Here is a 13044-nt window from a genome sequence, read left to right on the forward strand (position 1 = left end):
TTTAATCCCCCCCAAAGGAACTCCCCTCTCAACCCGTATCGTGAACTCACAGGCAAATCGCGTTGCTGGAAGGCACACCACACACACACTGCTGTCTTTTTAATTTCATCAGCTGAAAGAAATCTATACAGTGCTTTGGAATCAGACTGAGCTGCGGAGAGAAGTGAACTATACAGCACCCTGGAATGTAAACAGGTTTCTCACCAAGTGTAGCATAAAAATACCACAGTGCAACAAACCTCTTGGCTATGATAATGGTCAATAGTACAGATCAGAGGTCTTGGTAGATTTTATGGTTGTTAGTCCTACAGCATATCAATAAGAACAAGTTGAACAAATCCAGAGAACAATTCAGAGCAAAATGCATTAATGGTACACAAATTATTCAAGTGGAACACGGATAGAATGTTGGCTCCTACTGAAAGCATTGTATTGATGGTGGCTTTTCGCTTGTCATTTAACAAAAGCATTATCTCATGGAAATATTAGGAACGCTGTCATTAAATCCCATGCAGTCAGCTGCTTGGTTAGGAATAGATAGGGGCCGTAATCTGCAGAGAATGGACTCATCTCTTGTGCAATTTTTGTAATTGTCAAGTACTGAAAAATACATGGAAAAAATGATTTAATATTCATAAAACTGAGCACACATCTACATGTAATTGCCAAACCTCCATCACTAAGCTTTGATAACAATGATGGCCAGAGTTTATAAAATCATGGTGGATTCTGGTATGTCAGTGCACTTTATTCTATTATGCAGAATCTGAGATGCCACACCAGTTCTAATTATTTGTTCATAACACAATGTAGTTCTTTGACCTAAACTTCAGTTTTCTAATTTTGTAGTTTGATATAACTTTTGGAACACAAACAATCCTAATCAGCACGCAGAGTTAGACAGGCCACTATAATATCTGCCAACTTTGCATTCATAGCTGTCACACTTAATTATCATGCCAAAATAAAAGAAAATACATTTGCTGCAGGAGGTCTTTTGTGAAGTCTTTGTTTTTGTGTACAATTAACTGGCAAGCATGCTATATACTTAAGTAAGGGCTATTTTAGGTGAGCATAATTGTTAGTGAGTTGTTTTTATCAGCATGCCTCACTCCCCTTCACTGCACCCTATCAGGAGACACCCCTAAGAGGAAGAGTTTTCCACAGCCGCGGCCCCGGCAACCCCCCACTAACCCTGACATTTGTTCATTTACCCGCCCCTTTCTCCCCCCTTCTGGTTTCTGTCTGCTTCCCCCCCCCTGGATCCATGTCTGTCAAAATTGACCAGTTTACAGGGGAACAGGTAGGCAGACTCCGGCGAGCCCCCCAACTTGTACCCTGAAACACATGAATTTGCACGCGGGGCCGACTGCCAGAGATCCTGCTTTACTGACTGAAGTGGAGGGTGTGCATGTGTGTGTGTGTGTGTGTGGGGTGGGTGGGGGGGGGGGGAGGGGGGTATGACAAAGACGACAGCTTGTGTGGGGGAACATTGTCTGCGGCTGCGACTAGAAATCTTTTCAGGAAAAACAGGATTTTATACACAATTGTCGTGGGTGTGAAGAAAGGGGGCACATATTAAAAGAAGCGCCTTTATGTGTGCAGAGCTACTGGTTTTAAACTGCATTTGCATGGAGAAGGTCCAATCTGTTATTTTTTTCCCCTGCTAGGCTATAGTGTGACGGACTGGATCAAAAGGGGCTTTCCAGGTTGTCCTTGTTTTCTTGGAGACTAATCATGATTTACCCAGGATGGTGTGCAGGGTACACACTAATGTAGCACACTGACACAAAGTAGGCCTACTTCCTAAAAATAAATGTGGAAGTGAATGTATTTCTTTCTCCCCAAGAAGGAGACTAGATTCACGTGGTACAATCAATAGGAATTTAGTTTTCTTAGAAAAACTATTAAGAAACATGTGAAAACTATAATTTATGGATGATCATTCCCTCGCTGCCCAAAACAGCATTCACTGCTTCTGATAGAAAACCATAGCAGCTCACGTTCTTCATGCAGTGAAACCTCCTCAATCATCTCACCAAGGCAACCACGGCAGGGAGGTCAGCTGTTATAGAGATGGCGAGGCTTGGTAGGTTATCAGCTACAGTATCGCGTGTGTGTGTCTGTGTGTGTGTGTGTGTGTGTGTGTGTGTGCGCGTGCTTGTTATATGTGGACGGGGGATGGAGCTGACAATTGAGCGGAGGATTCTTATGTAATTCTCCCTTTAGGTGGCGGAGAACAGTGAGAGCAGCAGCCCACACTGAAGAAGAAGAGCGTGTTTGTTAATAAGCTGAAAGTAAGACGAGATCTATCGTATTATTATGGGATGTTTGCACACACAAGACCAGGGGGGGTCCAGATGTAGCAGAGCCACAGTGACAGCAAGTTCAGGTATTAAGTGTGCCCCCACTAATCAGCGGTACCTTTTAAAACTCTTTCACACATCGTGCATCGTGAAATCCGTGCATGCAGACAGCGCGCGCGCGCACACACACACACACACACACACACACACACACACACACACACGAAAGTGGAAAAATCTTAGAAAAGGTAAAAAAAAAGAAGATGCCATGCTAATTTAAAAAAAAAGCCAAACGAACAAACACGAGCATCCTAATGTGTCTGAGAGGTTGAGAGGGGAGTCTGATGAGGTTCAGTGAGGGAATGACTTCCACAAGCTGAACTCCATGTCGTACCACCTCTGACATTTGTCTGGCTGTGGCTGACAGCAGGATGAGCGCCGCTCTAAATGTTAAGCACCTCCAGCTGAGCCTCCATGTTAAGAGCTGTTGTTGACTTGTACTGAGGGAGGATTTGGATATTTAGGAAAAAAAGATAAATGACCCGCATGGAAAACTTTATCAGGGTCAAACTGCAATATGAAATGTGTAATGCTAAATAGTTTAGTACAAAGTTGTTTTCTGACTTCTTCGTAATTTACGAAAACATTTCTTTAAGTTCCGGCACAACTCTTAATCACATACTTAGTTTACTAACTTCTCACATGTATATCTTTGACAACAATCTGTTCAAAATCTTTAAGACACTAGTAACAAAGAACATGTGTTTATGCTGTCAGTTTGAGTACAAAGGATGTCAACAGGTGCAGCAAGTGGAGTTTAGATTGGATAAAGTTGCGTCATATGACTTGGAGCCAGGAGGCACGTCTGTGTAAAAGTTTGTGAAACCATAAACAAGCAAACCGTTAACCTCGGTTATGAGCATGTATAGCAACTTTTGAGCGCAACAAAAACAAAAAAATAAAAATCACATTAAAAAGGAAAATCTTTCAATTCCTTTGCGCCCACCCCCTTGTCATAAGATATGGATGTCCCGTAAGGTTATTTGTGTTTGCTGGGAAATGAAGTGCTCAACTGGATTAAAAACATACTGCATATGTTTGGAAATCTGTTTCCCTGGGCGTATGAGTGGAGTGAGCGAGCGTGAAGCAGCAGCTTGCGTCTCCTCTAAGAGAGAGGGCAGACACTCTCATCATTAGCTGGGCTACAATGTGCTCCTCTACCTGCTCCAATCTGCACAGCCAGGCTCCACTCTGACGCCAGACAGATGTTCCCAGCACGAGGTGCAAAGTACGGAGAGGGGAAACGAGAGTGAGCAGGAGAGAGGCAGAAGAATGGAAATATTCAGCAGAGTACACAATAAGAGTTTAATTATGAATAATACCAATGGTTCTTTGTTCTCACAATGAAGCTAGCTGTGGTTTGTCTGGCCTTTTGGGAAATTGTTTTTGGCTTCCATATGGGGGCAGCTGTCTGTCAAAAAAAGAAACGCTTAAATCATAACATGCCACAGGAGAGATAATTACAGGATAAAGAACAATGCAATTGTGTATGTTTATTTGCAATATTGAATATTGGCTTCTGCAGAGGTTAGAAACATATTTTCAGCACTATCATTTGCTGCAGCTCAGACACTAATGACTTGTGTGACATTTTTTGCAAAACTTGACATCAACCTTGATACAGCTTGTTCCTCTGTGACATGAACCATTGTTGTTCCCAAAAATATGAATGAGCGATGTCATCACAATGACTGGCACATGGTATTTCTTCATTATGATTGAAGCTACACAAACAATACTGTTTGGAGGAAGACAAGAAGATATGTGTGCGTGTGTGTGTGTGTGTGTGTGTGTGGGGGGGGGGGGGGGGGGGATAATAACAATGACAAAATAACACCAGTTCGGTAAAACAAAATCATTGTATAAAATGCAATAAGGGGTTACACGCCTTTTAGTTTGCAGTTAAAGGACATCTTGAGGTGTGGAGCAGACGATCTCTGCAGGCTGCAGAATTCACAAACACGAAGCCAGCTGGTCTGACACAGTCACAATACTTCACTGTTTGTATTTGCCTGACCAGCAGCAGAACACAGGCTCTGTTCCCCTTTTGGGAGCTGCTACAACAGAGATGGATGTTGTTAAAGCATGCATGTCCCTCATGCACCATAGTAATGAGCACAGCACACTGTGTGCTAAACTGTCCAACTGGCCTTCAATTAGCCAGGGAGAGGGAGTTAACAAACACATGATGGCTTCCAATCCAAAAGACCTTCTTGAAATGAATCTGGACATGAAGAAGCCCTGACTGAAGAGGACACTGAGTGACTACAGCCTGACCAGCTCATGACGGATCATGCATCTCTGGCCTTATTGAGAATGAACCTCATGTTGCTTGTAAATAAGAAAACTGCAACGCAATCAAATCTAACAACAACAAAGCTAACAGCCTGAATGCATCTGGTGGATATATACAGTACATACTATACTTTTTCATAAAATCATTTTAGAAATAAAATAATTTGAGGCACAGAAGATTTCCTGGAAGCAAACCCTCGGAAGATAAAACTCATACATCATCACAAAAAGTAAGATAAAAATGCATGAAAAGCTAAGGCTACACGTCGCTATTTAAAAGGGGATTTGATAGAGATCGTGAACACCAGAGCAGGAAAGAGCTGTAGCTGGGGCACTCTGGTGCAAGTTCATATTGCATCATGTCGACTCACAAACCACCAAAATTATAATGAGCAAAGTAAAAGTAAGCCCCAGTGCTGTATTTATATAAGCTGCCTCTATTCAGATACTAATGATTTGCTTGTTACAGTAATTATCGCTGCGAGACGACACCGGAACATCTGCATGGTTTAGACTCTGGGAGGGCAGACAGAGGGAGGGAGAGGCTCACAATCTGGAATTCGACTTTGAGAGCTAGACAACAATCTGTTGATGGTTATTTTGGTAATTGTCCAGAATTGATAAAAAAATTAAATAAAAAAAAAACACGGAGTGTGTTGGAGAAGCTTCTAAATGACTCTTTCTGTAGCTCAAGGAGGCAGTTGCAATAAAAATGCACATAGATCATCTATTAATGTGAGTTCTAACAAAAAGTGGACAGCTGTTGGGAGAAGAGGAGACACACAGTTTACACTTAACTGCTGGAGTAAATGGTTTTTGGCGTGATAAATGATATAGCGCTACAAATCAAAGATTTGACACTGGACAATAACTTGTCTAGTTGGGTGGCTATCGTGCATATTTAAAATCCTCGGACAGAGTTTCCTCCAGTGTATTGAAAGCCCGGCGTAACGTAATCGAGTGACTGCTCGAGACAGAGAGCGTGTGTGTAACGGTGAGTATGAAGTTATCAGTTGTCTTATAGTTGCGAGTGTAGCACTAAATAAGCATGGCATCACGTGACGGACCCGTAAACTGTAATTCCATTCAGTTTGGCCACTATTTAAAATTGGCTTCAAAGCCCGGCACTCTTCCTGGAGGCTTGGGGTTAACCACGAGGTTAGCAACAGCTAGCGCACTATGCTCTGTTTGTATCAGAAAAACACAATGTTGAATGTGAAAATGTCAGCAATAGCATCATGTTGTATATTTCATTTGTTACGGTCAAAAAGTGAGGGAAAATAAACATAGTTTTTAAAGTCATTGTAAGAACAGTAATGGTATTATTAAGTACTCATATCGGCAAGTACTCAAATGTAAGTACTTGTAATTGGTCTGCAAAAAGTAGTATCAGTGGATCCTTAAATTTGTACACATAACATAAACATGTTCTCTTCCTAAAACGCAATTTATGTTTTCATAATCATCAATCCAGAAAAAAACGTCAGAAGGTAAGGATATCTTACAACAAAGAAAGCCTTTTTTTTCTTCAGGAAGACCAATAAACCTGCCTGTTTCTATAGTTAATGCAAAATCCGGCTTCGCATAAGGCTCCACACTAGTTGTGGATGAATACTAGAAGTATGTGGCAGCGTACAGTGTGTGGCAACAAATATCAGGCTCTCAAACAGCTCTCTCTGTGGTTAAAGAGGGTTTTGGCATGGCTGACTCATTGTGAGGAGATCCTCAGCACATGAGTGAAGAGCTAGCTGAATAATGCAGCTCAAAGCGAGGTGAGTGACGAGTCTATAATAAACAAGGTAGCCGCAGTATGCCCTTTGTTCTGTTGCAATCGCTGCTCTAATGAGACCTGGGCTGAAGAAATCTGTGGTGCCGCGTTGCTCAGTCCAGCCTGACCTCGCTTCACTCTCAGCTGCATTAAGGAAATCTTCTACCTTCTTAGCTGTGGCTACGGATAAAGAATACACACTAATTATTGAATCATCCACAAACTAGGGCAAGACTGCAAGACCTTAGACTAATGAACATATATCTATAACAAGAATATGGCTGCTGCTTGACGAGTGAGGATGAAAAACACTGATCCGCTTGACATTTGAAGGCATGACCCCTGACTTTAGTGAAAGAAACTACTTTGCTTGACAAATAATCTACCATCTAACACAAAGCAGTTTAACTGTTATTGTAAGGCACTTTACTCTCCTCACATACAAAAGACTCTCACTCTATATACACACACACACACACTTATAAATTCAACGACATTGCTGTCAAAATCACAACTGCGCTGAAACAAAATCAAACACATTCACATCCGACACTTGAAAAAACAAAACTGAGGTTGTGTGACGTGACCTGGTCACCCTGGTCAATTAAACACCTCCCACTACAGGTTGGCATCACTCAAAAGGCTCATTAACCCTTCTGACCAACCACCAGTCACAATCAGAAAAACATCCCATCACATTGGCCAATCCCTACATGGACAACGCAGGTCAACACCCACACAAGTGACAGGAAATTGAATTGCTCCAGAGAATGTGGTCCGTCTGAGCACTTGAAAGACATTTGTTTATTCACAGCTGGTCTCATGGCCAGACAGACTTTATGGGCTTAAAAATAAGAAGCAAAGGTGATGCCTAATGCCATTTTAGAAAGTGGAAATTACTCGTTTTTTTTGTTTATGATTCATGTAAGCGAGTGCTATGAGGTAAACATCCTTACAGGCAAGCAGGAATGCGGTTGCATGAATCATCTCTAAAGCGCAGCATCACAAAATTCTGAATTCATAGCCGTTAAAAGGTTTGCTAAAATATATATCCGAGAGACATCACATTTGGATCTTCGAATCAATGTGGCATTTACTTTAGTGCACAACGACGCCTTATAAAAGGAAACGGGAGCAGTGATGCACCGCCGAAGCGTCTTCGTGTGGTTGTTTTTCAGACCACTAGTCTTAATCTACTGGGTTGATCTCCCGGTTCCCGCGGGATTATAAAATGTCTGCAAACCTCCAAATATTTGAGGCAATCAACAACTCAACACGCATTTGGCGTTAGAATGCAAGAATGTGAAAACACACAAACGAATGGATAAAAAAAAGGAGTGAAATATGAAGAGAAATAAGGGGATCGGAGCGGTGCCCATTTCGGGGGTGTAAAATATGGAGAAGTGTGGATCATTGGGGGAGCTGCTCTGCCTGGGGGAACAGATGAAGGGAGGACACTCTGCCAAGATCTCTCCACTGGAGGGGGAGCTGAGGGACTGGAGCTCTATGGGAGAAAGAGTGTGCGCCTCGCATGCTGCTCTCCTCAATCTCAGTCTCACACGCCTGCATTGACACGTCCCAGGCTCTCTGCAGCAGAGGGAAATTGCTGCTGACAGGGCCTTGCAAACTTTCACAGCCATTTAGAAAGACTTACTCCCACACTTTTGTCACAGGCATTTATTGCACAAGATACATGATATGAAAAATTAACATTTTTTGAACTTGGCATCCCTTTTCCACCAAGTTAGGCTTTAAATACCATTCATAATTTTCCAGCCTTGCGATCGGCCCCAGTGCAGATGTAAACACGAGACATGCCAAGAGAGACCCCGAGATTATGAAAATGCACAATTTTCAAAAAATTATTTTAAAAAATCCAAACGCTCCTTCATAAATTTGTACCATATGAGCTCCTAATCCAATAACAAATGCTGTCCGTGTCCCCATCACTAAAACACAGGAAGCTGTTTCTAAGAGGGAGCAGAGGTTACTGCAGACTTGTACTCTACCTGTATGTCCACGACCAGCCAGTGCCTCCAGTGAGCAGATGTTGGCTTGGCGCGGCTCGGAGCATCAGGATCAACCATCGCCAGAACATACATCTTTTTCTGCAAACAAAAAGGGGTATTCATATGTTACTATTTTGTAATAGAAAGGCAGCAATTTACATGAGAATATGTCCTGTAGCCATGCTAACACCTACTGCAGTAACACTCTGATAGCAAAAGTACAGCTCTGTTGTTCCTTAAACTTAATATCATTACTGTGACATCAATAAAATGACACGATTTTGGATCTGGTACCAAATCCTCTCGTTAACATATTCACAGTAAGTTTGTGCCACTTACCCAGTATCTTTGTACCCCTCAATCTGTCAATAGATAAAGTGAGAGGAAAAGCATCTTAACTCGCACTTGATCACAGTTATTGGACGTTGACTTGGCGGCTAAACTGCCGGACATTTTTTCATTCTGTCTGTCCCTAAAAGTTAGAGAATTATGAGAGCAGATTGAATTATTGCAAGAGCACATTTGTCATCCCTGGTCCTGTGCCCAAAATCTGCCAGACCATATGATGGGCTTTTTTTATTTTGTTCACTTCCTCTACAAACAGAGACATTTTAACCGAGGCTGTTTCAATCCACGAGGTCCTCTCACTGTGTATGTACTTTCAACTGAAGCAAGACCAGAATGATATCAGCTTTAATACATATAAAACAGATGCAGCGTTTCTTACATTCTTACCCTGTCTGCCAAACAACCGTGTCTGTGGTGCAGTGAAACGTTTCATAGAATCAAATGCTCGCATGTAAACATAAACCTTACATTTCTGTTTGTTGTTGTCCTATCAAGACATTCTTAAAGGCCTCTGAAAATTATCGTAAGCCGATGTACTTGAATGAGATAAAGAAGTCGTCATGTATTTTTCTGCAGATGCTCGTTTTCAGAAGGATTCTCTGCCTACCTGACAAGCAGTAATAAGCGTAAACAACTAAGCCTAATAATAGGATAATACTGTAGTCTCAGCGATAGTGCCTGCAGGTAACATCCAGACACACCAGGAACAATAGAGCCTCCTCCACAGCCTGTCAAAAATGACTCTATATCAGTGACCCCCCCGGGCAGCTTACCAACCATGACCTGTTGCCTTCTCAAGAGTTGTAATCCTCATTTGTACATGTTTGCTACCAGGCAAAAACACTGTGATAATGTAGTTACACTAATATTTAAGTCAGACCCTGATGCATTCAAAAATAGCACGGTTTCAAATAACAGCACAAGCGCGCACACACACACACTGAAAGGCAATTAAATTAAAAATTACCTCCAGTCACAATTATCATTGAAAGAAATTTCAGAAAGATTATTTCACGAAAGTTACCATGGACGGAGATACACTGTATAGGACAGGCTTACTTTTCCTGAAGCCTAAATTAAGCACAACATTAAGAGCATTTCACATTCATTTCTAACTGTAACAACAAACACATGGCCTATTTGTGGTGGGCCCCGAATTTCAATGATTTCTGCACATAATTTGTGCTTGAATTGCTACCTGTAAGAATCTGGCTGGTCCAGCTGGCACGGGCAGTAAATAATACAAGAGGCTCCCTCCATGCTTGCACTTCACACATTGTGGCATGTACCCTTCCCTCTTACAAGAACACTTTTTTCTCCATCTGTCAAAATCCACATTCATTACGCACAGATATGTGTGAAAGACTCCAGGGAAAAACAGATGCATATTGTGCCATCTGAAATTATTTATTGTGGCTCGAACAAACTAAACGTATATCAAAACATGTTTTACCGCTGCTAATTCTCATGGCTGGATGCTGGAAGGAACATGTTTTTCAAAAATATGTTACTAATACGAATGAGGAAACGTAACATTTTGAGCCTTGATGATCATTTCAAATTTAGATTTGCTTCAACACTGCAGCTAATCAAATCTCTCACTGGTGACAGTTTATTTTTTATAATTTGGAGGACACACAAAGCTAAACGTGAGAAATTGTTTCAGTTAATTTAGATTCTTGTAAAAGAGACGAGAGGTCAGTTGCGCTCTGTAATGGTATTTAAAGGACTTTAAAAATGTCAGAAGAATCGGAGAGCTCAGAGCAGAAGTGAATTGTGGGTAGATGTCGGCCACAGACCACCGAGCTCCACAGGGCCATTATGCAGGCGGTACCTGGGTGTAGGCTGGAGGTGGAGGGGAGATTGCATTCTCTTGGGATTAACCTCCCACAGCCTGCTGTGATCACAGCAAAACGGCCCGATGGGACCGTACCTCAGACGCCAGGCGGCTGGAATAAACCCTGCTGCCTGTCTCCGTCTTGGTTCCTGGTCAGTGGTTAGCGAGGGGAAAGGGAGGTGCTCTCTTCAGTGACACCTATGGAGTTTGACGGGGGAGTCACTCAAAACTTCTTCCTGATTATATACGATAGACATGCAGGTGCAGTTTAAAAAAAAAAAAATTTGTTTTATATTGTGTATTTTTAAGAGATGACATGAAACTCCCACATCATGCCAATAGCATCGAGTAGATATACTGTTTGCAAAAGAGAAGACGGCGAAGAACAAAGGCAGAGGAATACCAGCGTCTCTGAGGATGTAAACTACTGGCTTACCTTTGCGTGAACTCTGCTGAGGATGAGAATCAGAGAGACGTCTAATCGCTGCTCTCGTAGAGCTGCCTAGGCTATCGAGCCCAGCTCTGCTAACTGATGACACCACGAAGGGCGAGAGTGAGTTAGCGAGAGGGAGGGGAGGAGAGGCCCCTCTGTGAGTTTACAAGTTCATGCTTTATCCCTGACCCAAAACCAAACAGTGTCATCCGTACGGCTGCCTATTAATATACCGTTGCTTTATCCTCCCTGTTCTTCGTCTCCTCCAGCCTCTGCGCAAAGAACCGACAACGTTTCATTAAATGGTCAACTGTGCTCAACGCTCGACCCGGGGCAGAGCAACGCATCAATCTTAAATCCCTGTTTAAGTAGCAAAAATACTTGAACTCGCTTGGTAATTAACAGGCATCTGTGTTGTGATTAAGACACGGCGATGGCTTAACAACCATCGACTGCGGCTTAGAACGAGGTCGAAAGATCGATCTGTAAATACAGAAAGATAGAAACTACACAACTAGAAGTACATCTTTCAAATAATAAATCTCAACGAAAAAAATGTCATTGTTTATTTAAAAAAAGTTTATATATAATCTCATATCAAGTGAATTCATACAGAAAAGACGCGTGGACTTTTATCCTCAGGACAAAGTAATACGGTCTCATTTCGGAGGCAGATAGCAGTGAGAGGGGCAGAAGAGCGAGTGATGTGAAGCGTAACAGTGGTACCACTTTTAGGGTAAAAAAGAGGAGGTTCATCCTGTTGGAGGGGAGGTCAAAGGTCAGCCTGACACCAGTAATTGAATCCTGACCAGAGAGCGGGGGCCGTGGACCCAAAAATGAGATGGAGATAGAAGGGGGGCTGTGGCACTCAGAGGTCACCATCCTTACAGGTGAGGAGGCCTTCGTTGGCCATTAAGAATAGTCCCCCCCCCCCCTCACACACACACACCTCTCATCTGCAGAAGCTTTGAATCCTCATTGTTCCTCACTGCAAGCGGCATTAAAAAACCTTCTTCATGGGCAGTCATAAAAGGGCTGGTCGGCAATCTGCCACAGAGGAAAAACTGAAATAAAAAGGCCTCGTTATGATTACAGACGTAAATACAGCTTAGATACCGACAACTGTTGAATGATCTGCAGGTTTATAAGTGTAGACAGCAGGAAGGGCTTTTATTCCTGCAGTTCTCGCGTAGCAATAAACGAAACATGTAGTGACACATTAGTTCATTGGGGGTACTACTCAGTGATAACATAATACTGAGAGTTTAAATAGAGGAAAATTACTTTAGTGACATCGCTTGAGTAATCTCGACTTCAGCTGCTTTTGACAAACTGGGGGGTTTGAAGACGTGGCTTTTTACTGCCCAGCTCAAGGAAAGAGGTTGAGTTGCATGATGGGTAATGTTTTTATATACAGAAAACTTGTTTTCTTTATCTACCCTAGATTGTCTGCTCTTGCGATACAACATCTGCTTCCACCAACTAAAGCATAGGTCACGTTTTAGAAAAGTGCACTGTGTAGTTTTTTTTGTCTCACCAACACACTTTGTGCATCATAAAGGTCTAAACAACACTTTGAATGCATTCCTTCTTCTGAAAACATTTTGCAAAGCCGATGTTTTTATATTTCAGATTGTGCACCGTGTGACATCTAAGGTTCCTTGGTAGCACTTCTTGAAAAGTGCCTTTGCTGTTGTACCGCGATCACCAGAAACTGTCGATCATCGGATGAGCGTGAAACCAATAACCGGCAGCGTCTGTGTGGGCGTGCACGCTACAAACTAAAACAAGGATCCACTCGTAAAAACATTGCGCCCCACTGCTACTAGTGGTTATGAAATCCAACGGGTACCTTTACGCTTACGTTTAGGGCACTTGGTTAAGTTCAGGGAAATTTCAAGGTCTTGGTTAAATATTTTCAGAATCTAGTGGCTTGTTTACTTCCTCAACATTTACCTGAAGCTTTCACTGAGCTACCTTTTAGTCAA

The 13044-nt window shown here is 42.3% G+C and overlaps 1 protein-coding gene across 1 annotated transcript in view; it reads right to left on the minus strand.

The window, feature by feature from the left end:
• pebp4 (phosphatidylethanolamine binding protein 4) overlaps positions 1 to 13044 on the minus strand; it is a 44826-nt gene that overhangs the window by 17639 nt on the left and 14143 nt on the right. The window contains exon 2 of the mRNA XM_079270040.1: positions 8439 to 8537. Within this exon, the coding sequence (XP_079126166.1) occupies positions 8439 to 8537 (99 nt within the window). The remainder of the gene's footprint in view (positions 1 to 8438; positions 8538 to 13044) is intronic.

This window comes from Melanostigma gelatinosum, assembly GCF_949748355.1.
Source record: "Melanostigma gelatinosum genome assembly, chromosome: 6".
In the NCBI taxonomy this organism is placed as follows: Eukaryota; Metazoa; Chordata; class Actinopteri; order Perciformes; family Zoarcidae; genus Melanostigma; species Melanostigma gelatinosum.